This window comes from Athene noctua, chromosome 1 (assembly GCF_965140245.1).
Source record: "Athene noctua chromosome 1, bAthNoc1.hap1.1, whole genome shotgun sequence".
NCBI classification, from domain to species: Eukaryota; Metazoa; Chordata; class Aves; order Strigiformes; family Strigidae; genus Athene; species Athene noctua.
In genome coordinates this window covers 93,671,712-93,695,354 of record NC_134037.1, presented here as the reverse complement: position 1 = coordinate 93,695,354, position 23,643 = coordinate 93,671,712, and the positions used below count along the sequence as shown (strand labels likewise).

The following is a 23,643-nucleotide window of genomic DNA, read 5'->3' as shown; positions in this document are numbered from 1 at the left end:
TCAGGACATGAGGTGGAGTCACTCCATGTCTCTGTCGGGTCAGCCTCCCCAATATTTTTGCAGGTGGGGAAGGGGGATCCCATGCACACGTGCTTGGTCTCACCTTCCTCATCATCTGCCTCAGAGGAGCTGTTCACAAGCTGAAGGAGAGGATCCCACTGTCAAGGGCAAAAGGGGTTGATCCACATGAGTATAAACCGAGTGCTCTTCTGTTTCAGGACTCACAACAATCTCTACATGCCAGAGATGGTGGCTAGGCTGGGGGAAACATTTGCAAAGGCCTTGGACATGCTGGAGGTGGAGAAGAATGCCATCCTAGGTAAGGGGCTTGTCTCTGGGAGAAATGTGTGGGCAGATTCTCACAGGTATTGGAGGTAGTGGTCCGACAATAGCAGTGGAAGTGAAGAAGGGCTGGTGAACTTGCTGGAATGAAGAAGTTACGTAACTTGTCAGTCTCAGACAAATTGGTTTCTTCTGCATGAAATGAAGGGTACCCTACCAAACTGCTTATCTCAGCTGGGTGGTGGTCTCTGCAACATGGCATTTCAGGCTGGAGAGACTGTGGGTGCTGCAGTTGTCTGCCTTTGAGCAGAATTAGTGCTCAGCAGGATCCCTGAGTGCTGGTGCGGAGATCTGTCCTGGAGAGTAAGAGCCAAGTCCTGCAGTATGGCCCTGTCATTTGTTTCCAGATGGTGCATTAGAAACAGGCTTTTGGAACTGTCTTGAAACAGATTTGAGGTTGTGAACACAAGCCTTCCCAGCCAAGCAGAAGTGGGTGGCCTTGTGGATAAAGTGTGGGCCATGTCTCTGGAAATTGGGGTTTAATTTCAGGTTCTGGCAGACTGAAATATTTTAGAGAAGTTGCTTTGTCTTTCTTATCTCCACTTCCTATCTGTAAAATGAGGAAATGCTTCCTTTACCTGTTTTCTGTGACCTATAAACTCTGTCTGTGAACCAAAGCAGCAGGGCCTTGATCTCTGGTCTAAACTTTTTAATATCAGAATTCAGCAGTAGCTTGTGTCCCAACAGAGACGATCCCTTCAGAAACTAGAAGAGATGGGCTATTAGAGGAGCCGCACAACTGTCACCTTTTGCTTCTGACTGGGTTCTGATAGCTCCAGTAAGGGTTTTTTTTGGAGAAATAAGGGGGCTATAACAATCTTAGTGGGAACACCTCTGCTCCAGGTACAGACAACCTGAACTTGGCTGAACTCTGAGGGGAGGAAATTCTGCCCCAGGGTGCCTGCACCTCTTCCCACTTGGCTGCATGTTGATCTTGCCATGTGCTTCCCCTGCTGCTGTCAAGGTGGCTGGGACCAGCCCAGCATGTTCTGAAGGTGCACTGTGCTCTCTTATTTATGTAGCTAAAGCTTACTCTTGCCCACAGGTCTCCCTCAGCCTCTGCTGGAGCTTTATGACTCTCCTGTTTACAAAACAGTCTTAGAGAGGATGCAGGGCTTCTTTTGTACCCTCTACGACAACTGGTAAGAGCACCAGATATGCCCCACACAACCCAACATGGCACGGCTGGAGCAGTAGGCTATTGCTGGGTGCTGATTCCTTCTTGAGTTAGACTTTTCATGTCGGCTGTATCCTGTAATATCCAAGTAGGAGCAGCAGTGGTGAACTATACTCGGTGGTTGTAACCTACCACGTCCACGTTGAACACAGTTGCTGGAAAAAGTACTTCAAAATGTGAATCTGCTTTTACTTCTTTGACAGGTGGTCGGATTAGAGCACTTACCTGATATCCTGACCTAGTTTGTCTCTTTGCCGCTGTCAGCACTTGAAAGTGCATTTTATTGCTTAAATGTTTAATTCATTGTCCCTCTCTAGGTATCCCACAAAAAAGATACTGTGCTAAAGTTCCTCTATAGTATTTAAGAACATGGCAGCTATATAATATCAGGATGATAGTACTTGTAGCCTTTGCAGGCCAGAGGCATGGTATCTGTTATCTAGCATAGTTGCAACTAACTTGGTTTTTGTTGAAGTTTCCACATCCTAGGCAATGCAGGCCCCTCCATGCAACAGGATTTCTACACTGTTGAGGGTCTTGCCACCCAGCTCCTCAGCACAGCTTTCATCAACCTCAACAACATTCCTGATTACAGACTGCGTCCAATGCTCCGTATCCTTACATCATTGTCTCAGGGCCAGCTAGGGAGGCTTTGAACACATAAATTGAAAACCTGCATTGTTTTCAGTAGGGTCAAGCCAAAAAAAAAGGTGTTTGAGGAGGTAAACAAACAGGGATACACCTGGTGTGGCTGTGGTGTGAGCTTAGGAGGGCACGAGCAGATACAGCAGTGCTGGTGTAAGAGAGTAAATGCAAAGGATTTGTGTGGTGCTGGAAGCACCATGAGAGGTGGGTAATATCTTCTGGGGCGGGGCGCGCTTGGATACTGTAGAAGCTTGGCAGCAGGGTGTCTGACTAGACTTTGTGCTTGTGTGGGAGACTGTCTGGGGTTCTCAACCCACTTTACAGGGCTGGACGTTCAGTCTCACAGCTAGGAAATGGGTGCTAAGCACCCTCAGCTTTATCAACTGAACTGTCAGGGGAGGGGGCTGAATACCTGATGCTCTTGCTGTATAGAGATGCCCCTTGTTAATTCAGGGCTATGAGAAGATGGGCTTCGAGGTGTCTGTTGCTTGGGCTCCCAGTGGAATGGGCTGGTTTGGGCAGTGTGCTGCAGTCCCCCCAGCAGCTGGCCATATGTGCTGGATCTTTTCCTTAACTGGGCTGTGCAGGTGTGTTTGTGAAGCCCTTGGTACTCTCCTGCCCTTCAGAACACTACGAAACCCTTGTCTGCCCCATGCTGGGACCACTCTTTACCTATCTGCACATGGTAAGAAAACCACTTGCTTGATGCCTGTTCCCTGGCAGCCCAGACTCCCTGTAGCAGGTGGCAGCAATGTGTGAGAACATCTGTCCCTCCAAAGCCAGCAGAGACCAGGGCAGAGCCTTAACACTTAATGATTTTGATGCTGTTTAGAGGGGGCTTCTGAGACACATTGAACCCTGGCTGTCGCACAGCAGCCCTTGCTGTGAATTCAAACCTGTGGATATTAGCTCCTCAACCTTCAGCCGTGAGAATTTTTGTGGGGTATTTTTTGCCTGTGTCCTTTGATTTTCTTGACAGCTCACTCAGTGTCCCACAGCCAGTACAACCGCAGCATCTTCAGCACAGTCGGTAGCAGTTCTTGACCCGTTTAAAATGGGGCTTGGCATGAGAGCTGTGTTTACAGCTCTTGTGTTTCCATTAGCAGCTACCACTTGGGCCTCTTCGCATTGTGTCCAGTGTGGCTCCTTAGGAAGGTATTGAATCTTCCCTTTTGTCTTGAACAGAGGTTGTCTCAGAAATGGCAGGTGATCAACCAGCGAAGCATGCTCTGGTAAGCTGCTGCCCCTTCATGTGACAGGGGAGTGGGGAGTGGGATGGAGCTTTGGTCTTTTTTGTGGTCCTTTGCCCAGGGAACAGCCCTGCCAGCAGAATGCTGGAAAACATTGTTTACCCTGACGGTGACCCATTCCCCGTGGTTGGGCAGAGGGGAGACTTGAAGACATTGGCTCCCTTCACATTAAAACCTGTTCTCCTCAGTGAGGATGATGCTGCAGATGACAACCCTGAGTCTCAGGAGATGCTTGAGGAACAGCTGGTCAGGCTGCTGACCCGAGAAGTCATGGATCTCATCAGTAAGTGAAATGAAGCTAGGTCCCCTGTGATATTTGGGAAGTTTGCCCTGGAGAGGACAACAGGAATTTCTAATGTGCAGTAAAACAACTGTAATGGCCAGTAGTATTTAACATAATCCTTAAAAGCCAGGTGTGAGACAGTTAACCCTGCCAGAGTCCTAGCTAAAGCCTAGTATGAGGTCAATTAAAAACCTTCAGAAGAGAGTTTCTTGAGTTTCTTCCTTTTGTTTTATTAACATTTAGGGCTCCATGTTTTTGCGCTGTCCCTGTAGTCCAGTCTTCCTTTGGGTGTGCTCCCTTTTGGCACCCTGGAGCCCAATACAGGACACTGATTTGTGAACAACCTGAGTGTAGAGCAGTGTTGTTGCTGGCAGTTGCCATGTCTCTAGCCAGACACGAGGGAAGAGTCCCCTGCCCGGTGCAATCTCCCTTCTTTGTGTTCCCTTTCTCCAACGTGTTTTTGTCAGCGTGGCTCTGAGCAGAGTGACTGGGAAAATTGACTCAGCATAGAGATTACAGATCCTCAACCTTCTATCTCCTTTCTTGATTGCTCTTGTTGCCTTAAGATGGTGTTCTTCAGGTTATAGGCTTCAGACGTTTTTGCACATTCCTGGTTCTCAGTAGTTTAAAGCAGCCGTGGTGAAGCAGGTTCCACTGGGAGGATGCTGTGGGTGGGGTGTTTCAGCCTTCCAGGTAGTGCAGTATTTGGCTTTACACTGAGCCTTCAGATTCTTTAGATACTGTGCAAGAGCTGGGGGAGCTTAAAGCTGCTGTGAACCCATCAGAGTCTGTGGGATAGTATCTGCATGCTCTGAAGTAACACCTTCCCTTTTCTGCTCCTCTGACCTGCAACTGTTTTTGCAGCTGTTTGCTGTGTTTCTAAGAAAGGTGTTGAGCATAACACTACTGCTGCTGCTGTAGATGGAGACGGTGAGTAAATGCCTACTTTTGTCTTTCCTGCCCTTTGTGTATACAAACATTTTTCCATTTCTTCATGCATTTCTTGAGGAAGAGGCTGGCCTGTGGCTGGAAATTCTGCGTGAGGAGGGGTATAGGTTTGGTAAGAAGCCTTCAGCTCTGTCCTGCCCATTGTGTGTGGGGACCACAGAAAAGCCCTGTCTAGCCTAAGAACAAATGTGCTGTAGGGCTCACAGGTAGCATGTTGGAGCAGCTGGTTCTCACCATACCGAGAAGAGGGGGATGTGTACGGTCTTCCCCAGAGCTGGAGGTAGCGAGTTGGGTGCCCTTCCTGCCCCACAGAGGGTGGGTGGGTGGGTGCTTTCTGCTTGGGAGAGGTGTTCAGGCAAAGCTGTGCCAGCACACCGATTCTGTGTGCTGTCTCCTGGCTCCCAGCTTAGCCCTCGGGAGGCCATGTTCACAGTGCTGCCTTTGCTCTGCTCTGCAGATGATGAGGCCATGGCCACGGAGGTGACTCCCCCTGCCAGTGCAGAGCTCACTGAGCTCGGCAAGTGTCTGATGAAGCAAGAGGTAAGAGCGCATGCTCCAACTTCCACCATCCTTTGTACTTTTTGTCACACTTGTCTGTGGTGTGGCCAGATGCTGCTACAGAGATGGAGGCTGCTGGAGCATTCCCCAGTGTGAGAATCTTGGGAACATTTGTGTTTGAGGGCTTTGTTAATGGTTGCAGAAGCCACAAAGCAAATGGGGGTTGTGATCTGGTATAACATGCAGCTACAGAGTTTCAGCCCTTTTGGGGGCAAGGCTCTGGGCATTCAGCCTCCAAGGCACTCCCTGGCTCTGCCTCCATCTGGGCTTCAGCCTTTATGAGGAAAAACTTAACCCAGCAGCTCTTTTTTCCTGTAAAACCTGCCAGAGCTGGCACAGGAGCCACAGTACTAACCCATGTACAGAGTACCTTCATCCTGATACCGCTGTACTACTCCTCTCCTGTGGACGCCTCAAGCTCTTGCAGAAGCTGTTTCAGTGACTTGAGAGTAGCAGCTGATGGGAGTCTGTACGCCAGGGCCTTTCCAAGGGACATGAAGGGAGCAGGTTTCCCTGACATTGGATCCTCACAGCTGTGATGATGCATACTGGGTGACTTTGAGCCCCTTCAGGCGGAGCAGCAGCAGCACACAGGATTCTCAGAAGATAGCCCCAAGGAGCTCTTGCAGAATCCCTGGATTGCTTCCTGGCTCCTTTCAGGTTTGAACCCTGGAGGTGGGAAATAGTTCCTCTGACTGGTTTCCCTCTCTGACTCCTTTTCAGGATGTCTGCACTGCGCTGCTGATCACTGCCTACACATCCCTCTCCTGGAAGGACACCTTGTCCTGCCAAAGAACCACAACACAGCTTTGCTGGCCGCTGCTCAAACAGGTACCTCGATGAGGAAGAAGGAATTAGTTCTGGCAGGGCTGGGAGTGGAAGCTCTGAACGTAGCAAGAAGTGTGGCTGCTTCACCCCTGGGCACCTTCTCCCTCAGGAAGACCAAGCTGCTGCAGAAGGGCAGTCATGTATCCTTATCCTGCTTCTCTGCTGACAGTGCCTCTTCCCCAGGTGCTTCCGGGAAACCTCCTGCCCGATGCCGTGTCCTGGTTTTTCACAAGTGTGCTGAAGGGCTTACAGACACATGGGCAGCACGATGGCTGCATGGCTGCTCTTGTCCACCTAGCTTTCCAGATCTACGAGGCCTTGGTGAGAAATTCCGCTCTTTATCCAGATGCGAGGTTGGCTGGGGAGCGGTGAAAAATCAATGCCATGCCCGCTTGGGTATGGGCAGAGGAGCTAATGGCCCCCGAGGAGGGCAGGGCTGCTCCTCTATCAGAGCTGTGGTAACCATACTTTTCCCTGCAGCGCCCTCGCTACGCTGAGTTGAAGGCAGTGATGGAGCAGGTCCCAGGCATCCAGAGGGACTCTTTGGAGCAGTTTGATTCAAAGCTGCTCAACCCAACGCTGCAGAAGGTGGCAGACAAGCGCCGGAAGGATCATTTCAAGCGCCTCATCACAGGTTGCATTGGGGTAGGTGCTACCCTGGAGGAATATTAACCTGTTTCATTTCACACCCATACCCTGCAGAAGCAACGGGGCAGCCAGCCTGCCTGTGTCTCCCTAGCTGCTCCCCCTTCCCAGCCAGGAGCATATTTTCAGTGTTTGTTCTGTCTCTTTTCAACTTGGAGGTAGAGTGGGGATGGCAGCACAGACTGAGCAGCCCCCCAGCAGTGACTTCTCACAAAGAGGCAGGGGGTACCTTGCACAAGGGTGCTTGGGGGAACAGGGTGTTAAAATGTTTGAACAAAGCTGTGAGGTGGGTGCTGGGCTTTTGTGAGGATGGTGGTGTTGGAGCCTGGTGGCACTGAGTGAGAAGCTGGGGAGCTGGTGCACTGGGGGTTACCTCAGTGCCTTGGCACTTGAGAAGGACCAGGCCTGAGATTCTCCCAAATGCAAGCAGGGGCTTCAGCCTACAGATTGCTCAGAATCTGGGGTCTGCCTCTGGTCTGCAAACGGGCTGCCCCGGAGCTGAGTTGGGGTGTGAAGGCGGTAATGACTGACGCCTGCCTGTCTGTCTTCTGCAGAAGCCCCTTGGGGAGCAGTTCCGCAAGGAGGTTCATATCCGGAACCTCCCATCTCTCTTCAAAAAGGTGAAGCCATCACTGGAGACGGATGTGCTAGAAAATGAGGATGGAGAGGGCCTCACTGCACTCTTTGAGCCCTGAGCCTGGGATGCTGCAACCATCTCTTCCCCTACCTTATACTTTGTCTCTCCTCATAGTAAGCACATTAGATTCTTCTTGTCATTGCCTCCACAAGCATTCGCCTGAATAAAGCCCCTTACAGGTCCTGTCCCATTCTCCTCCCTACACTGGGATGGGGCCTGCGGTGGCATTTGAACCAGTCTGTTAAGCTTTCCCCAATTCCTTCCCCTCCCCTCTGCCGGACAAGCATCTTTAGACCTCTGCTTCTCTGTAAGGTGGGAGCTGAGCCCATAGACTCTATTAGGTAAAGCCTGGTCACCCTGCAGCCTTGGGTCACTCTTGCTCCACCTCTTCATCCCTTGGGGTTTAGGATTAATGCAAAAGGCAGAGTAGTGCGCCACGTGAACAGGGGCTACCCTGATCTTCCTCTGGGTGCTAGCAGCCAGGCTTGGCAGGGAACCCATCGGACACTCCCGTCGTGCCGATCAGCACCCGTCTCCGGCCGACTGGAATTCTGATGAATGCATTTCCCTCCAGGATGCTGAGCCTTGGGCTGAGGGCTGCGTGCCAGGAAGCCTAGCAGTGCTCTAGGATCTCCCTCGAGATCAGCCTTTCTAAGGTGCAGCTGCTCTCTAGAGACAGACACTGTCATACATATATATACATATATATGTATACATATATGATCATACAGCTTGTTCTACCCAGAGCCAAATGGAAGGCGTTTACCTTGTGCCAGCCTTTCTTGAACGTCTCAGGGGGAGCAGGACATTTTTTTTTTTAAATTATTTTTTCTTCTTACCATGCCCTGTAGACTAGAACATGGCCAGTGCAGGGCACACAAAATCTGGACCAATTTCTGAGGCACCTGCAAACCAAAAGGGATCTCCTCACCCTGTTGCTGTGGAGTGACAGTAAGCCTGTGTTTTTACCCAGTTTGGTACTTCTCAGAGAATTGCATGGTGTGCCAGGAGGGGCAGGGCTTAAACTGCAGTTCACAGTAGGGAGCCAGGTCAGAAACTGGGTTTTAGGTAAGGTGGGACTCGTATCAAGCCACTCCAGTCTGTAAAGCTAGTTCTTCTTACGTGACAGATGGCTCGCTTGATCTATCCTAGTGTTGGCACAGGAGCTGGGAGGGTCTGTCTGGAGCTAGCTGGCAGCAGTTTTGCCATCCAGACAGAAAAAGTAATAAACGGTGGCGGGTGAAGGAGGTGGTGTCCCTGCTTGGTCAGACTGGACAGAAAAGCTGGGGAGGAGTGGGAGCACAGAAAGGAAGAGCAGGCCTTGGGAATCCACTCACCATCCTGCCCCTGCTGTTCCACCAGCAGCCTCCACTTTCCTCCTGACCTCAAACTTTTTTAACCTCTGAGCTAACATGGCTCCTGGCTCTAGCAGAGGCTGGGTGTATTTATTGTGTTGTGATATTTTTAACATTCTGTGACTTCATGCTAGACACAAGGGGTTTTTTTTAAACCAGTTTTTAGAACCTTTTTTGTAGGAATGTTTAAATCTGAAGCTGTCTCTGAACTGTTTGTGCTACACCTCTGAATGTCAGTAAAGTTATTCCAGTTTCATACACATGGTGTCATGTTTCATTTTTATTCTTTTCTCTGTTTCCATATGATCTGAGGCCTCTGCTCAGACTGCCTTCCTAAGGACTGCTCAGCACTCCTCATTCCAGCTACCAAAAAAAGGGAGCACCTTTGCTGGTAGTCAACATACATTATCAGGGAGGGGATGAACCATTCCAGACTACATAATCAAATTTTAAGGCAAGGAGAAAATGCAGAAGTATTTATATGTCATTCACAGCTGGTTACTATTAATTCCACAACAGCCACGAGGTCCCAGTTCACAGCTTGAAGTGTAGGTGTTGCCAGAGAAACCCTTTGGCATGGCTGTTCCTATAAGCACTATGGGAAATACATGAAGCAATAGCACAGAGAGGTGCATATGCTACTAGAGTAGCCTCTAAGCCTGACCCTGGCTCGTGTGTAGTACCACAGTTAGGGTATTATATCTCTCAGCTGCCCTTTTCAGCAAGAGGGAGGTGATGCAGCTGTTGCCTTTGGTCTGTCCCCTTGCCTGATGAAGGGTGTGTGAAAGGTCTCGCAGCACAAAAGCAGAAGCCCTCAAAGAGGTGGGGCTAAGCAGCATCAGTGTTTTTGTTGCAAAACGTTTTTCCAAAGCCCCAGCTGTAATCCAGCTCAGCATGGAAGCTGCTTTGGCTTGTTTAAACTGAAAGGAGCCAGCTAGAAATCAGTTTTTCAAATGGGATCAACACATAGATGGTGTTGATTAGGAACTAGTGCCAGTGCAGATGGAACTTCCCTATGCTTATGCTGGCACTGGGGCTATACCCTGTACAGGCTCACATGTGAGACAGGTACTAAACAGCTGAGCTGTCTGAAGCTTTAAGCAAGCATAAAGCCCTGGGGAGGTATCTTGGTTAAGGCTGGTAGGAGTTTAAACGAGGAGGTACAGACTACAGGATTTAAGCCTAGCTCTTGGGTTCCCAAAGCTCCCTTCTAAGGGTAAGGGGATCAATGAGACCCTGTGGGATGGGTCAGCAGCCAAGGTCTCCACAAGCCTGCTGAAAGCAAGTGAGGTGCAAATGTCAGCAGGCACTGACAGCTCCCAGAACAGCCCTGCCAGGGAAGCAGCCTCTTCCCCAGCAACCAGTCACCAGCTGTCCTGAAAAATACCTGGAAGCAGGGCATGGGTCTGCAACACGGTGTGGTGACATGTGGCAGGCTGGGATTGTAGCCAGGATGCCAAGTGTACCTCTGCCCTACAGCACATCTGCCCTAATACCAGTAAGGATGTTTAGAGTGTAAGTAACAATATCCCTGTGAAACAGGTAGAAAAAAAGTACACTTTGCTACACTAAATTCTAGCATTGTAGCAAGGACTGACTTAAGCAATGGGAGCACACCAGTACTCCCAGCCATTCTCTGAAGTTCTAGTTTGTCAAGAGAGACTTCACAAGCCAAGACCTACCCAGTGCTGCCTAAAGGTAGTGCTCACCACTGAGACTAACTTGCAAGTTCTCCCAGGGTGGAGACAGGCCTTAGACTGTCACTTGCCCTCCACCATCCAGTTCTGCTTCAAGGTCAGCCCAGAGTACATTCAGCCACTTAGAGAACAGAGCAGTCAAATCTAACACCTAGAAAGAAATGCTTTACCTAGAGATATTTAAGAAGGGACAGACAGTCCTTACACAGCATGTTTTTAAACTCTTACCTTTGTACAGAGAAGCCCAGTACTGTACCAGAGAAACCTAGAATCATTTGGGCTGGAAGGGACTGTCAAAGCTCATCTAGTTCCAACCCCCCCTGCCATGGGTCCAACCTGGCCTTGAACACTTCCAGGGAGGGGGCAGGCACAACCTCTGGGCAACCAATTCGGTAAAGAACTTCTTCCTTATATCTAATCTAAATCTACCTTCTTTCAGTTTAAAACCATTACCCCTCATCCTATCACTACACTCCCTGATGCAGAGTACCTCTCCACCTTTCCTGTAGCCCCCTCTAAGTACTGGAAGGCCACTATAAGGTCTCCCCGGAGCCTTTTCTTCTCTGGGCTGAACCCCAACTCTCTCAGCCTGTCCTCATAAAGGAGGTGTCCCAGTCCTCTGACAGTACAGCCCTTTATCCACTACATTAGCTACCCTAGAGCTGGTTTGAGACACCTGCAAAACAGTCCTGTACTGATACTGACTTATTAAATCTCACTGATCTGCTGCAAAGTGCTTTACTACACTGCCATTATCAGTCCTCTTTGTACACTGCATACAATCTACTGTATTGCTATTATTCATCTTCAGACCTGCTGCCACTTTCTTCTCTGTGTATTACGACCTCATAATTGTGTACAGCACAGAAGGAGACAGCTGTAAAGAAAACCCTTTATTTTAGTGCATCTCCTCACTGAGGCTCGTTACCAACAGACAACAAATTCAAAGAGATGGTCCTAGGACTCTTAACAAGCCCATTTCAACCCTCTTGCCTATGGAAGAGGAATCACCCCTGCAGGCTGATGCAGGAAGCCCCAAAGAGCAGCGCAGGGATATGCTTCCCAGGCTCAGCCTGGTCAGTCCATAGGCACAGAGTCCAGCTCATTCAGGAAGCGCTGACACTTCCCCATCAGGATCTTGATGGCTTCGCTCACCAGCACATCTGGAGGCAAGATACCCGTTGACTCCACTGAAACTGCACAGAGACACAAGTCAGCACAGCCACTAGCAGCTCCAGCCTACACCTGGCTCCAGCATCTCTGTCCCTTGTCTTCCCTTACACCGCACTTCTGACAAGCCAGATCTCCACAGCCAGGGGAGAAGAGGTTACATTTGCCAGCAGGAAGCACAAACACATTCAATCCCAAAGCACAACCTCAGTAGTTACCCATCGGAGTAAGAATGTATGAATGCTGATGATGTGGGAGGGGAAGAGGGAGGCGGAGACACAGCTATACCGGCTGGCCAGTCTCTGCTTGTTTGCACAAACCACAGCAAGGCTCTGTGTTCTGTGAAAAACGGGGCACTTACAGATATAATGGTTTCGTACTCTTGCCAGGCGCACAAGGTTTTTCAGACCCTCATGACGGAAAACTTCTCTGCTGAATGTGTCCAACCGTGCATTGGCTACTTTTGCCACCTTTTTTCCTAAAGGGGAAAAGATGAAACAAGATGGGCACCTGCAGCAGGTGCTTACCCCTCAAACATGCACTCCTCCATGAGCACAGGCAGTGAAGCCACCAATATAAAGAGTTAGCACATCCCCAGCACGAAACTCCAACCTGACAAAACATTTTCTTGAACAGTTCCAACCCAAACACAAAGCTTGTGTGCACCTCTGGGCACAACACACGAAGTCTTCTCCATGCTCAGCTGCTGGAAAGAGCAAGCTTGCTACCCACTCTTACAGACAACTGAACAGCACTGGAAGCTGTTCAGCACCCAACGCCTTAGCGTTTCAGGGAGATCCCAGCTCATCACCCAACACATCTGCACGTGACAGCCACTCATCCGTAAAACCAGGCTCAGAATAGCATAAACAGTCGCTGATCAGCAAAGCGACATCACAACAAGGTTTGGCTCTAGTCTAATCAGTGTCTGCTCAGGCTTGTAAGGGACAAGGCACTTAGAAAAGGAAAAAAGTACCCTTGATATTCTGGATCTCGATGACTCCTGGGGAAAAGCACTTCTGCAACATCTCAGCTGCCTCATCCTCAATAGGCTGCAGGAGGGTAATGTCAGGAAGCAGTCGATAACTAGCCGTGGCCACAGGAGAGAACTTGGCATGATCTTTACCTGCATGAAGAATCAAGAGTCAAGGATGGAGGCAGGCCTCAGGGAACGAGAGTGCAAGGATGCCAGGGCCTAAAGTTCCAGGGGAAAAGCCAGTTCTCCACCCTTTCCCTCCACAAAGCTGTGCCCTAGTCCAAGTGCTCACCCTCTTCCTCCTGCTATCCCAGCACCCACAACTCACCTACACCCTTGACACAGTGCATAAGCACATCTATTTCCTGGCCAGGTCGCAGCAGTGCAATGAGGATGTCATCGTGAACAGGTCGGAAGTCAGCATCTGGGAAGAGGTCTGTCTGATTCCCCAAGGGCACCCATGTCATATGTTTACTGTACACTGCAAAGAGAAGCCACAAGCATCAGCCAGCCGCTGTCTCAAGCCAGGTCACTGACCTGTACAGGCCTGGACATGGAAAAAAGCAAGTTTAACAAAATGAGGGAATTGGCTCGCTCTGCTAAGAGAACAGACCAAATCCTGTCTCCCAAGACCAAAAAAGAAAAAAAAACAGCACCTATTTTTAGGAGAGATCTCACCTTTGTGATTGAAATATAGTTCATCAGGATCAGATGACTCCTTGGCTGCCTGAGGGTTTCGGCTGCATTTTATTTTCAGCTGGAACTGCAGAGTATCAATTTCTGTGCCTTCTTCATCTCCTGGGAAGGGGAGAACAGCATGAGCCTCTGTGGGATTACACTTCTGCTCAATTTACATGATTCTGATTTCCTGCTTTGAGGGAAACCTTCAGTATTTGTATTTGATCCAAGGCCCTCACCTTGGTTTCTATATTCGAAGAGTCGAGGGTCAGCTCGGATAGGGATGAGGCCCAAGCGATGAGCCAGAATCTCATCCTGCACAATGGATGTGTTGTTGTACACAAAGACTTTCTCTACAGCCATCGTTGGCACCTCAAGGAGACGAGAGATCAAGTCAGCATAAGGTGACAGCTGAACTACACACCAACAGAATACCCAGTTAGTGTCCCTTCTCTCCCATAAATAGCTGCCTTATGGACTACTTTCAGCGGCATTTCTGCCAAACCAGACTACCCAATACACCCTTACACCCAATATACCCCCTTCCTCATTCTGATGGTGTGGTTTTTTTTAAGAAGTGATAGTAAGAAGTGAAGGGCTGGTTGATCTCCAGCCACTGCCAACGGCACCCTGAAGAGCAATCAGCACTATCGCTCATGCTGCGAAGGCCCTAACTCTTTGGGCTCCTGGCACACGTGTAGAACGAATTTGCGCTTCTCTTCCAAACCCAGCAGCTGTCGGCAGGGGCAGGGCCGTCCCCGTTCCCCATCACTCAAGCCCCCCGCCCTTAGGCTGGCGCCCCCAGGCCCTCCCCGCCGCTCCCCGGGGGGCCTCGTTCCGCGTCCCATCCCGTCCCGCCCGCAGCGGTACCTCGGCCAGCAGGATGCGGCGGAAGGCGTTGGCGATAGCGGCGTCGATGCCCACCATGTCGAACTCCAGCGTGCCCTCCTCCTCGCGGATTACGTCCACGCGGAACGTCTGCACGGGCCACGCGCCGCGGGTCAGGCCGGGCGTCGCGGCCGGGACCCGACACCCCGCCACACCCCCCCACCCGCCGGCGGCGGCCCTCACCCACCTCCTCGAAGCGCCGCTGGTCCCAGGCGTCCTCGTAGCCGGGGTAGTTGCCGGGGAAGTCGGTGGTGTGGACCTGCGGGAGGCAAACGGCCGGGGCCGTGAGGGGCGCCGGGGCCGTGAGGGGCGCCGGGGCCGTGAGGGGTCCCCCCGCCCCCCCCCCACTCACGTTGCGGACGCCGAACTCGCCCAGCACCACGCGGTCCCGCATCTCGTCGGTGCCCCGCTTGGCCGCCATGGCCGCCGCCGCCAGCGGGAGGCGGGGGGGGCGGTGCTCCCCGGCACGTGACGAGCCCCCGCCCGCCCACGCGTGGCCTCGCCGCTCGCGGGGAGCACGGCGCCCCCCCCGCCGGCCCCGGGCGCCTGCAGCACCGCATCGCTCCCGCCAGCTCCGCCATTCCCCCCCGACCCTCCCCGCGGGCTCGTCGTTCCCCGGCTCCTCTGCGCCCTTCCCCGCCCCGCGCCACACACAAAATGGCGGCGCCGCCCGCCCGTGGCCTCGCGAGAGCGCGACGCCCCCCTCCCGGAACGTCCCATCCGGGTGCGCAGCCGCTGCCGAGCGCAGCCCCAGCCAGCGCGGCGCGGGCCGGGACGGGCACCATGTCTGCGCCGGGGGCGGCGGTGGCGGGCGGCAGCAGGAGCGGCACCGCTGCCGACTGGGGTGGCTTCGAGGACAACATGCAGGTGGGGCCGGGCCGGGAGTGGGCGGCGGGGCCGATCCGGGCGGGCGCTGACGCTGTCTTCTGCCCCGGCGCAGGGTGGCGGCTCGGCCGTCATAGACATGGAGAACATGGATGACACGTCGGGCTCCAGCTTCGAGGACATGGGGGAGATGCACCAGCGCATGAAGGAGGAAGAGGAGGAGGAGGCGGAGGGCGAGGCGGGGGCCGCCGAGGAGGAGGACGGGGAGTTCTTGGGCATGAAGGGGCTGCGGGGGCAGCTGGGCCGGCAGGTGGCTGACCAGGTGAGCGCGGCCGCTCCCCGCCCCGGGGGGCCCCGCCTGCCCGCCCGGCCGGCCGCTGCCAGCTCCCTTCTTTCCGCAGATGTGGCAGGTGGGGAAGAGGCAAGCCTCTAGGGCCTTCAGCCTCTACGCCAACATCGACATCCTCCGGCCTTACTTCGACGTGGAGCCCATCCAAGTGCGAGCCAGGTGGGCAGGGCCGGGCCGGGGCCATCTCCACCGGGGGGGGTGGGCAGCAGCTCGTCCCCAGCGGGAGGCTGGCAGTCCTCCCTGAGCGAGCAAGCTGGGGTGGGCTGCCAGCCTTGCCGGAAGGCTCAGATATGGGGAAACACACTCTGCATTGTCCCGCTCTCCTTAATGAGGTCCCCCAGGTGGGCTTGCAGCCCTGTCACCCAGCACTGCTGCTCAGGGCAGAAAACAGGACTTTGGGGCATCTTCAGTCTTTTAGTATTCAGCTGCATTATGGGGCTTTTGTTGGATTTGCAACAGAGCTGTGTCCAAAAAGATAGTTTTGTGAAGCTGTATGAAGAAGGGTGTCTTCCTGTTGTTCTGTCAGTGATCTCTCTAGTGGATCCCTAAATGTTTTCGTTAAATCCACCCCCAGCAAAGCTAACCCCCTGACAGTGAGGTTTTTCTCCTTTAGTTACCTTATGTGACCCTTTAGAAGGAATCTCTGTTCCCCAAGGCCTGTGACCACAGCAGAAAGCACTGCTAATGGGTGTGTGGGATCTTTTATTTTTGAAGCACTTTGTTAAACATGCTGTTGTTCTTCCTGCTCCTGATGTCATTCCCTGCTTTGCTGTGATGCAGACTGCTGGAGTCCATGATTCCTGTGAAGATGATTAATTTCCCACAGGTGAGTTCTCTTGTGCTTAATCAGACTTCATGGCCAAGCGAATGTCCCCCAGACACCTTGTAAAACTAAAGTAGTCCATATTATTAAGGACATGAGTTTGTTAGGTGCTTATCTCCCTGAAAATGTTGGTAAACCCTTTCCTGTGGTGGTTCCAAACCTCAATGTGCCATCTTTAGTGCTGGAACAGTTCTAGATCTCTAGACTTCACACATCCTAGACTCCTCATCACACATATCACATATTCTGCCTGGCTCCTGTCAGCACTGGCCTTGCTGTTACTTCTCAGGCAGCAAGGTGATAAACTTCATCCAAGGCGCTTTTCGCTTCGCTCGGGGTGGGGACCCTGGCATTCAGGAGCACTAAACCAGACCTTCCTTGATCTGTCTCCTCATGTAGAAGATTGCAGGTGAGCTGTATGGACCCCTCATGCTGGTTTTCACACTGGTGGCCATCCTTTTGCATGGGATGAAGACCTCGGACACCATCATCGTATGTCAAGTCTCAGTGATAAGTTGTGGTTTGAATGGGCTCTGGATTGTTATAATGGTCCTATAAACAGAGAGAAAATCTCTTCCATGACTGAATAGTATCTTGCTGAAAAGCGGATTGGTTTGAGGAAGAACATGTTGGTTTGGGGATGGGAGGAAGGACGCATAAGAAAGTCTTGATGCTCTGCTGCTGGGAGAGCTGGGGTGTAGGTCATGTGGCACCCTGAACGCTACAAGCCAGATATTTGATAATGCCTAGAAAGGCTCTGGGACTATGTGAGATGGAAATTGGGTGCTGGCAGGTCACTTCTTTGAGTCCTCCTCATCCTGACACTGTCTCCACAGAGGGAAGGCACACTGATGGGCACAGCCATTGGCACCTGCTTCGGTTACTGGTTGGGCGTCTCCTCTTTCATCTATTTCCTGGCATATCTGTGCAATGCCCAAATCACGATGGTTCAGATGCTGTCACTGTTGGTACGTACAGATGGAGCTGCCCCAAGATGTGGGTTGGCTGCACAGTGTTCCATCACAAGTTCTTCCCAGAGAACGGGAAAAGTCCTTGTAAATTGTTGGTACCAGGTAACTGCACTGGGACAACCTGGAATTCCAGGATGCTATTCTGACCTGCCCCATCCCAGGTGCAGCGATAACACAAAGAAGCAGTTCCTTCGTGCAGATCTCCTACTCTGCACTTCCTGATTTGAGAGCCTGGTGGTAAAAAAACCAACCCAGCCAAAAACCAGGAGATGCCAATTTCTCTGGAATCAGAGGCTCTCTCCTTTGTTTCCCAAGTTGTTGCAATCTCCGACATCCCTGTGAATCTTTCAGATGATCTGAAAGAGCTGCTGTTAAAATGGTCGTGCTGGTTGACTCTTTGGCACTGAATGGTGATTTGTGCAGCTTTGCCTTGGTGAAGTGTTGCAGGAATAGGCTGCTCATTCTCTTGATCAACAGCCCTTTGTGTGGGACTGACATTTGTAACATGGATATTTTTGTTTTGTCAGGGCTACGGTCTTTTCGGACACTGCATCACTCTCTTTGTCACTTATAATATCCACTTCCACTCCCTCTTCTATATCTTCTGGTTGGGTGTTGGTGGACTCTCCACACTACGAATGGTAAGGACTGGGCAGCCTGGGGCCCTCCTCTTCTGGGGATAAAAAAAAGGGAGGGAAGTGTTGCTTGTTTTCTGTTCCTTGGGCCTGGAAGTTCATTTCACAGCCAGTCAGGCTGCTGTGAAGAACAGCCTGATGCTTCTGGATCATTTGCCACTGATGTATGGAGGTGATGCTTAGATTAATATGCTCCCCCATTCTAACAGCTGCAGGAGCTTTACTCTGTTACGGCCTTTGCTGCTATGGAATCATGCCTGAGCATCCTGCACTCTTGGTGAGAGTGGGCAAGGTTCACTTACATGAAACAAAGTCAGATTACTCTGAATTTGTTGGCACAAACTGCGAAAAGGGCTCCAAGCACTGTTTCCACTGGCTCTCACTACTTGGTCCATCCTCCTGTGTGCTCCTGACTGCAATGCCAGAGACCCAGGTAGCGGCTACCTTGTGTCTGATCTCCACCTCTCTCCTAGGTTGCTGTGTTGGTGTCACGTACCGTGGGGCATACCCAGCGGCTCATCCTGTGCGGGACCCTTGCTGCTCTGCACATGCTTTTCCTCCTCTACCTGCACTTTGCTTATCACAAGGTGGTAGAAGGTAAGCAAGGGAGATACGAAGATATACTCTGTTAGATCTGGGGGAAGAGGAGCTGCTTTTTGCTCTCTCTGAGAGAAAGGATAGAAAGTTTGGATCTGACCTGAGGGCATCTGTGCCAGTTTCCAACCCAGGAGTGATCAGCACTAGCTTTATTAGAGGAAACTGTCAGAGCAGGACAGCAGGTAGATGTGGGGTAGTTTCTGTGTGCTGAGTTGTAGTACTTAAGACCTAAGTTGTAAGGCAGGACACTTACTCTCTCCCTCCAAATGAAGCGTAACAGCACTGGCTGTTTTTGCATGCAGAGGTCCAGTCCCTTCCTGAATCTTGCCAAAGTCAGGTTGCTTTTCTCTGACCAGGAAATGTGTCATAAGTCTTTTTCCTTCTTTGTGTAACACCTTTTTATCTTGTGTAGTACAACACAGATAGCAGAAGCCACATCTTCCCGTCAGTGCTGTTTACCAGGCCATACATGTTCAGGTCCCCATGCAATTCTGCAAGCCTCTTCATGAGTTTAGACAGCCAGATCTGTTCATGATATTTCACATTAATCTGCAGAATTTGGGGTTATAGCATAGCATTACAACTCCTTTTAGATGTAAATACTGTTCTTTCCTGGATTCATTCTTACGGTGAAGGTTCTGAGTCATGATCTGCAACTTTTCTGCTGATGAAACAGTATAAAATATACTCCAAGCAGTTTTCTTCAAAGCACTCCAGGACTGATTGTCAGTCTTGAGAGAGTAATTGACGGAGACTGGAGGACACTTGCATTGGTATGCCTGTTTCCTGCCAAGCATGCTTGTATGCTTGCATTGCAGTGATAAAAAAAATCCACATTGCACCCCCAGCTGCAGCTCCTAATGTGAGTCTGCAAGCGTGTCTCAGGATTAGAGCAAACAATTGGTCTAAGAGCAGGATCTGTGCTGGGATGAGGTGGTGAGAGGATTTTATCGATCTGCCGTGGCAGAGCAGCAGTCTCTGCATTTGGGTCAAATGGCAGGGGACTGGATGTGGCACCCTGAAAGTGAAAGGATCTGTGCTTTTTTTGGGAGCACAAAGTTTCCCTGCCCCAAGGACACGCTCTAATCTGTACCCTGTGGTCTCTGGATGGAGACGTTTACTCTTGTTCAGTCTTTGGGGCTAGATGTCTTCTCCCATCGCCTGCAAGTGCTTCGCATGTCCTGGGCCCTGCCACCACCAACCACTACCTGGCCAGAGAGAAAAGCAAGAAGAAATGTGCTGTCTGCATCTGAACTGACTCTTGCCACTCTCCCCTTATTTTTTTTTTGTTCCCTGCAGGTATCCTGGACACATTGGAAGGACCCAACGTGCCACCTTTTCAGAGAGTTGCCCGAGACATTCCAGTTGTTTCCAATGCTGTATTGAACACAACAGCCAAAGCCATTGCATTGACCCTGTAGTTTCACAGACTTGGACTTGCTTCCTTCAGTACTTTTGGGGCTGCATAGGGCCATAATAACCCACTGCCTCTTAGGAACAGGACAGAACAGCAAGAAGAAGACTTGGTGTTGTTTTCCTGGACCTGTCCTTTGGGTTGCAGTTTTGGGCAGCTGAGTGGACTGCACCTGAGTGACTCAGAAGAACTAGGTTCTTCCCCCATCCAGGTCTGGGCTGTCTTGAGTAGAGCAGTTCTGCTGCCTGCATGTTTAGCTGGGATTTCCCAGCATGGTTTGTCCCTTACCCCTCTTTCCGCTTGCTGATGTAACTCCAGGGTTATCTGCCCTGTTCCTGTCCTGAAGAGGGAAGAATTAAATTGATGTTGGTGCTGACTGATGTCTTATGTTTGAGCCTACTTGTGTAATGGGAGAGGGCTGTTGGGTTGGGTCTTCTGCCTTTATCTGTCCTGCCCTAGCCTCAAAGCAGGATTCTTTGCAGTTTTCTGCTGTCTTCCTTCAAATGTTGAGGTATGCCAAGAGACACAGCAACTTTAGTTTCTCTGGACACTTTCAGGAACAGCACAGTGTTTAACTACATGCTCTACCTTGTCAGGTTCCACGCTGATACTTCTTTTGATTTGGTCCAAGCTGCTGTCTCACCTCACTGTCCCTTCTGTATATGTCAGAAATGTATCTGTCCCCACACTTTCACAGCACCTTTTCTTATCACTCTTCTGCCCAATGTTGCTCTGTGGGACAGCAGTTCTGACTCCATGGGCAGCATGTTTATGCATGGTCTTCTGTGGGCGTTTCTGTTAAGAGGCTGGTTCAGCCCACTCTCACACAGTTTGCTCTCATGTCTCCCAGCCACGGGACTTCCACCTCGCTGCTCTGAGCAGGAGCAGCATCCTATGCCCCCAGACGCACGGTCTCCTGTGTCCTGCCTGGCTTTTCAAGCTGCATCTATGCCTTATTTCTGAAAGAACTCCTGAAGCCTTGAGACTCTCTGGCAAACTTTTCTCCAGTGTTTCCATTAAACAAAGGGAGAAATGGGGGAGTGTGCAATGGTAATAGAGTTGGCACATTTGTCTCCAGGGTACTGATGCAGGAAGGCTCCAGTAAGGATGAGGAAGCAGAGGCAACCCAGCCTAGGCTTACTTGCACTGCAGCAACTCGCAACTGAGTAGTTCATATGTAGCCTTCCCTCACTGCTCTAACTTTTACTGGTCCAGGAGTGGAAAGCTGTTTGCTGATAACTGGCTTTCACCTTTTCTCTCCCTGGAGTTCTGGATGATTGAGGGAGAGGAGCCACCAACCCTCAGAGAAGTTCATCCTTATGTTCTGACTGAAAAAAAACCCCCATGTTTCCCTTTTTTTGGTGTGCCCATGAGTTAGCTGTGCACAAGGCAGATAGCATGTGAGAACCACATTCTTTGGTCCTTTGCTTATATTAGTGGGAGAGGATGCAGCTGTAGTGGCATTCAGACTAGTGCCAAGGTGCAAGGAAAGAGAGGAAGATGGTGCCAGCTATTGTTGTCAGACAGGTTATCGGCTTCAGTTACAATAAAAATGTCACCAGATAGGAGTAGAGCATTTTCAGTCACAGACCTACTTTCCACTGCTTATTCCTGAGTTCATAATCTGTTCCCCTTTCAAGAGCAAAAAGCTCATCTGCTAAGAAACACATGCGTAGTAGACACGTTCTCTCTTCTCTCCCCCACCGCCTTGGGAAACTTATTTTCGCTAAAGACCACCACTCAGAACAAGTTATTTGGGAGAGTCAAAGTAATTATTTGTGCTAGTAATCTTCACATTTTTTGGGCCAACTGAACCACTTTAAACTCCTAGAATTTCTATTACTTTCAAACTTGACAAAATGGAAGTGTTAGTTTGTAATACTGACTCTGGTATTTCCCTCTTTATTACTCCACGGGAGGTTGGTTTCTAATTTGCACTTCTTGCCCTGGCAGCCTAGAATGGGTCTGTTTCCCTTGGTGCAAACTCTCCAAGCACAGGCAGGGGGGAAGCAAAGGAGAAAGAGACAATTGTCACTAGAATAAGTCCAGCCAAGAAAAAAAAATCATTCTGTGCTAAACTCTACCACTGCTGATCTATGGACACTGTCGAAGAAGAGCTGTGCTCCCCTCCTGCCCCTAGTCCTTGGCTAAATCAGAGGCATGGATCTGTGCCCTGTGTTTTCACTCAAAGCATGGGAGCAGCAAGAAAACTCTTCATGCTTTCCCTGCCCAGCTTGTGTGCCATGTCAGCTGAGGACAGATGACCAGGGTGACAACCAACCACCCTCTCGGAAGCTGTGGGGCTTGCTCTGCTCCAGTTCTTCAGCTCTGATTAATTCTCTGTGCAGCAGCAGCTGGAAGCTGAACTGTTCTGCACTGCCAGAAATTCAGTACTCGGCTGAGAGCTTCAGCATCTCATTTTGCTGACAGAGAGGGACGCGCTTTTGCGGGGAAATGCATCCATGCTGCAGTTCCAGGGAGCATGCTGAGCATGCTGAACACGCAGCCTTAGTAAAGTCCTTGTGGGAGGGCATCTCAGTGCTTACTCAAGTCCTCTAGTTATCAGAACAAGCCTTGCAGCCCTATCGTGCCAGACTATCTCTGCCATTGTTTCCTGCAGTGGCTCTTAAAGCAAATCTAAATCATTTTTTCCCTCCTCCCTTGCAGCAAATCTGAAATAATTCCCCCCCCCATCACACTCCCTTTTGAGGAAGGGTAGCTATGTGAGAAATGTTTAAGCCCCTTTTTATTCAATATGAAATAAACATACAAAGCTGCCAGATTACAAAGAGGAAGATGAAATGTATATTAAAGCATCTATGACCTCGTCCTCTCCTCTGCAGTACCTGGGAGTCCAATCCTTCTTACAGTCCATCCCTGTTGCACTAGTTGTCATCTGAATTGTGTTTTGGGTTACAGGAAGGCTGTTTCTTCTCCCATTTGTTTTCCTTCCTGCACCTAGTCTCACTCTAGCTGCTTCTCATCCACTCTTTTTCTCTGTTTAAAGTGTTGGCTCTTAATGGCATCAGTCTAGAGAGTCAACTCCTTGTGTTCCCAGTAGGTAAACAATAAACTACCTTCCTCATACCTGCTGGGTAACTGCATGTGAAAAGGAAGCAGTGTCTAGTTCTTCACAAAATATCACAGCCAAATTCTCCTCTGCATAGCCGTTAACTAGGTTTAGTGAGCCAAAGCTTAGGTCCTGTGCTACTTTCACTGATGTATCTGAGCATAAATGGAGGCAAGATGCTTGTCTTCTCAATGTGCTCTTGCTCCGGACAACAGGCAGTGAGGATGCCAGCACTAGGGCATCTTCATCAATGCTTTGGGGCTGCAGCTGTCAATTGAACTGGGACATCTCCCAGGGGCTTGCCTCCAAGCACCTCTCTAATAATAGCCCGTTTAACGAAGCATGGGTTAATTAGCGCCGGGAGGTAACTACAAGGTGAGACTGAGTGCAGTCTTTCAGCTGACCTGTGTGGATCAGCAGCTGGTATTTTCTTGGTCACCTCCCTGTCCACCATTCTGACATCCAGCCTCCTCACCTCACAGCCCTGCAACACATAGGATCCTGTTCTCAGCTGCACCATTTAATGTGATCCTAGAGATCAGTAGCTCTTTTTTTGAAAGCCACCACCTGTACCTCAGCTGGATGCTTGCAGCTGCTGCTCATATCCCAGTACAGATGTGTTGCCAGGCCAGTGGTCTGTTCCTGGCCTGTGTTGCGGGTAGAGTATCAAGCTCATGCACCCCTGTGCAACAGGGAAACAGGGAGAGGTGTGTAGATAGCTCTAGAGAACAGCAATGGATTACTCAAAGGGCGTGGTGATACCTGCACTGTAAGTCAGATGCCGCAGCCAGTCTTAAAGCTGACATCTGAGTCCAGCTGCTTATCTGCTGCTCCCCTTGTCTCATTCAGGACCTAACGTGCAGCCCTCAGCTCAGGTGACCT

The 23,643-nt window shown here is 50.7% G+C and overlaps 3 protein-coding genes across 7 annotated transcripts in view; 2 read left to right on the top strand and 1 right to left on the bottom strand.

Moving 5' to 3' along the window:
- XPO5 (exportin 5) overlaps nt 1–8,926 on the top strand; it is a 30,793-nt gene extending 21,867 nt beyond the window's left edge. For all 4 annotated transcript variants that reach the window (XM_074896966.1, XM_074896965.1, XM_074896964.1 and 1 more), the window contains 12 exons: nt 219–319; nt 1,388–1,484; nt 1,995–2,131; nt 2,752–2,849; nt 3,350–3,396; nt 3,603–3,697; nt 4,562–4,627; nt 5,103–5,185; nt 5,927–6,034; nt 6,215–6,352; nt 6,512–6,676; nt 7,231–8,926. In XM_074896966.1, coding sequence (XP_074753067.1) covers nt 219–319; nt 1,388–1,484; nt 1,995–2,131; nt 2,752–2,849; nt 3,350–3,396; nt 3,603–3,697; nt 4,562–4,627; nt 5,103–5,185; nt 5,927–6,034; nt 6,215–6,352; nt 6,512–6,676; nt 7,231–7,371 — 1,276 coding nt within the window. In that variant the 3' untranslated portion in view covers nt 7,372–8,926. The remainder of the gene's footprint in view (nt 1–218; nt 320–1,387; nt 1,485–1,994; nt 2,132–2,751; nt 2,850–3,349; nt 3,397–3,602; nt 3,698–4,561; nt 4,628–5,102; nt 5,186–5,926; nt 6,035–6,214; nt 6,353–6,511; nt 6,677–7,230) is intronic.
- Nucleotides 8,927–11,243: 2,317 nt separating this feature from the next.
- On the bottom strand, nt 11,244–14,604 carry POLR1C (RNA polymerase I and III subunit C). 2 transcript variants are annotated; one of them, XM_074896959.1, is made up of 9 exons: nt 14,430–14,604; nt 14,265–14,336; nt 14,060–14,167; nt 13,429–13,561; nt 13,190–13,309; nt 12,840–12,992; nt 12,512–12,661; nt 11,897–12,013; nt 11,244–11,561 (listed from the first exon to the last, which is right to left on the bottom strand). In XM_074896959.1, exons 1-9 carry the CDS (start codon nt 14,496–14,498, stop codon nt 11,443–11,445), a joined length of 1,041 nt encoding a protein of 346 aa, XP_074753060.1. In that variant the 5' UTR covers nt 14,499–14,604; the 3' UTR covers nt 11,244–11,442. The 2 variants fall into 2 exon arrangements, with proteins under 2 accessions (XP_074753060.1, XP_074753061.1); XM_074896960.1 differs by lacking the exon at nt 13,190–13,309.
- A 53-nt stretch (nt 14,605–14,657) lies between these two features.
- On the top strand, nt 14,658–20,067 carry YIPF3 (Yip1 domain family member 3). The gene is made up of 9 exons (XM_074896958.1): nt 14,658–14,944; nt 15,018–15,224; nt 15,304–15,410; nt 16,032–16,077; nt 16,474–16,566; nt 16,911–17,042; nt 17,573–17,686; nt 18,154–18,277; nt 19,577–20,067. Exons 1-9 carry the CDS (start codon nt 14,735–14,737, stop codon nt 19,696–19,698), a joined length of 1,155 nt encoding a protein of 384 aa, XP_074753059.1. The 5' UTR covers nt 14,658–14,734; the 3' UTR covers nt 19,699–20,067.
- Nucleotides 20,068–23,643: the final 3,576 nt, after the last annotated feature.

Coding starts and splice junctions, on each gene's coding strand:
- POLR1C (XM_074896959.1), bottom strand. CDS start 14,498: ATGGCGGCCAAGCGGGGCACCGACGAGATGCGGGACCGCGTGGTGCTG. Junction 14,337..14,429: donor GCGAGTTCGGCGTCCGCAAC/GTGAGTGGGGGG, acceptor TGCCTCCCGCAG/GTCCACACCACCGACTTCCC. Junction 14,168..14,264: donor ACCAGCGGCGCTTCGAGGAG/GTGGGTGAGGGC, acceptor TGGCCCGTGCAG/ACGTTCCGCGTGGACGTAAT.
- YIPF3 (XM_074896958.1), top strand. CDS start 14,735: ATGGCGGCGCCGCCCGCCCGTGGCCTCGCGAGAGCGCGACGCCCCCCT. Junction 14,945..15,017: donor GCTTCGAGGACAACATGCAG/GTGGGGCCGGGC, acceptor GCCCCGGCGCAG/GGTGGCGGCTCGGCCGTCAT. Junction 17,687..18,153: donor GACTCTCCACACTACGAATG/GTAAGGACTGGG, acceptor CCTCTCTCCTAG/GTTGCTGTGTTGGTGTCACG.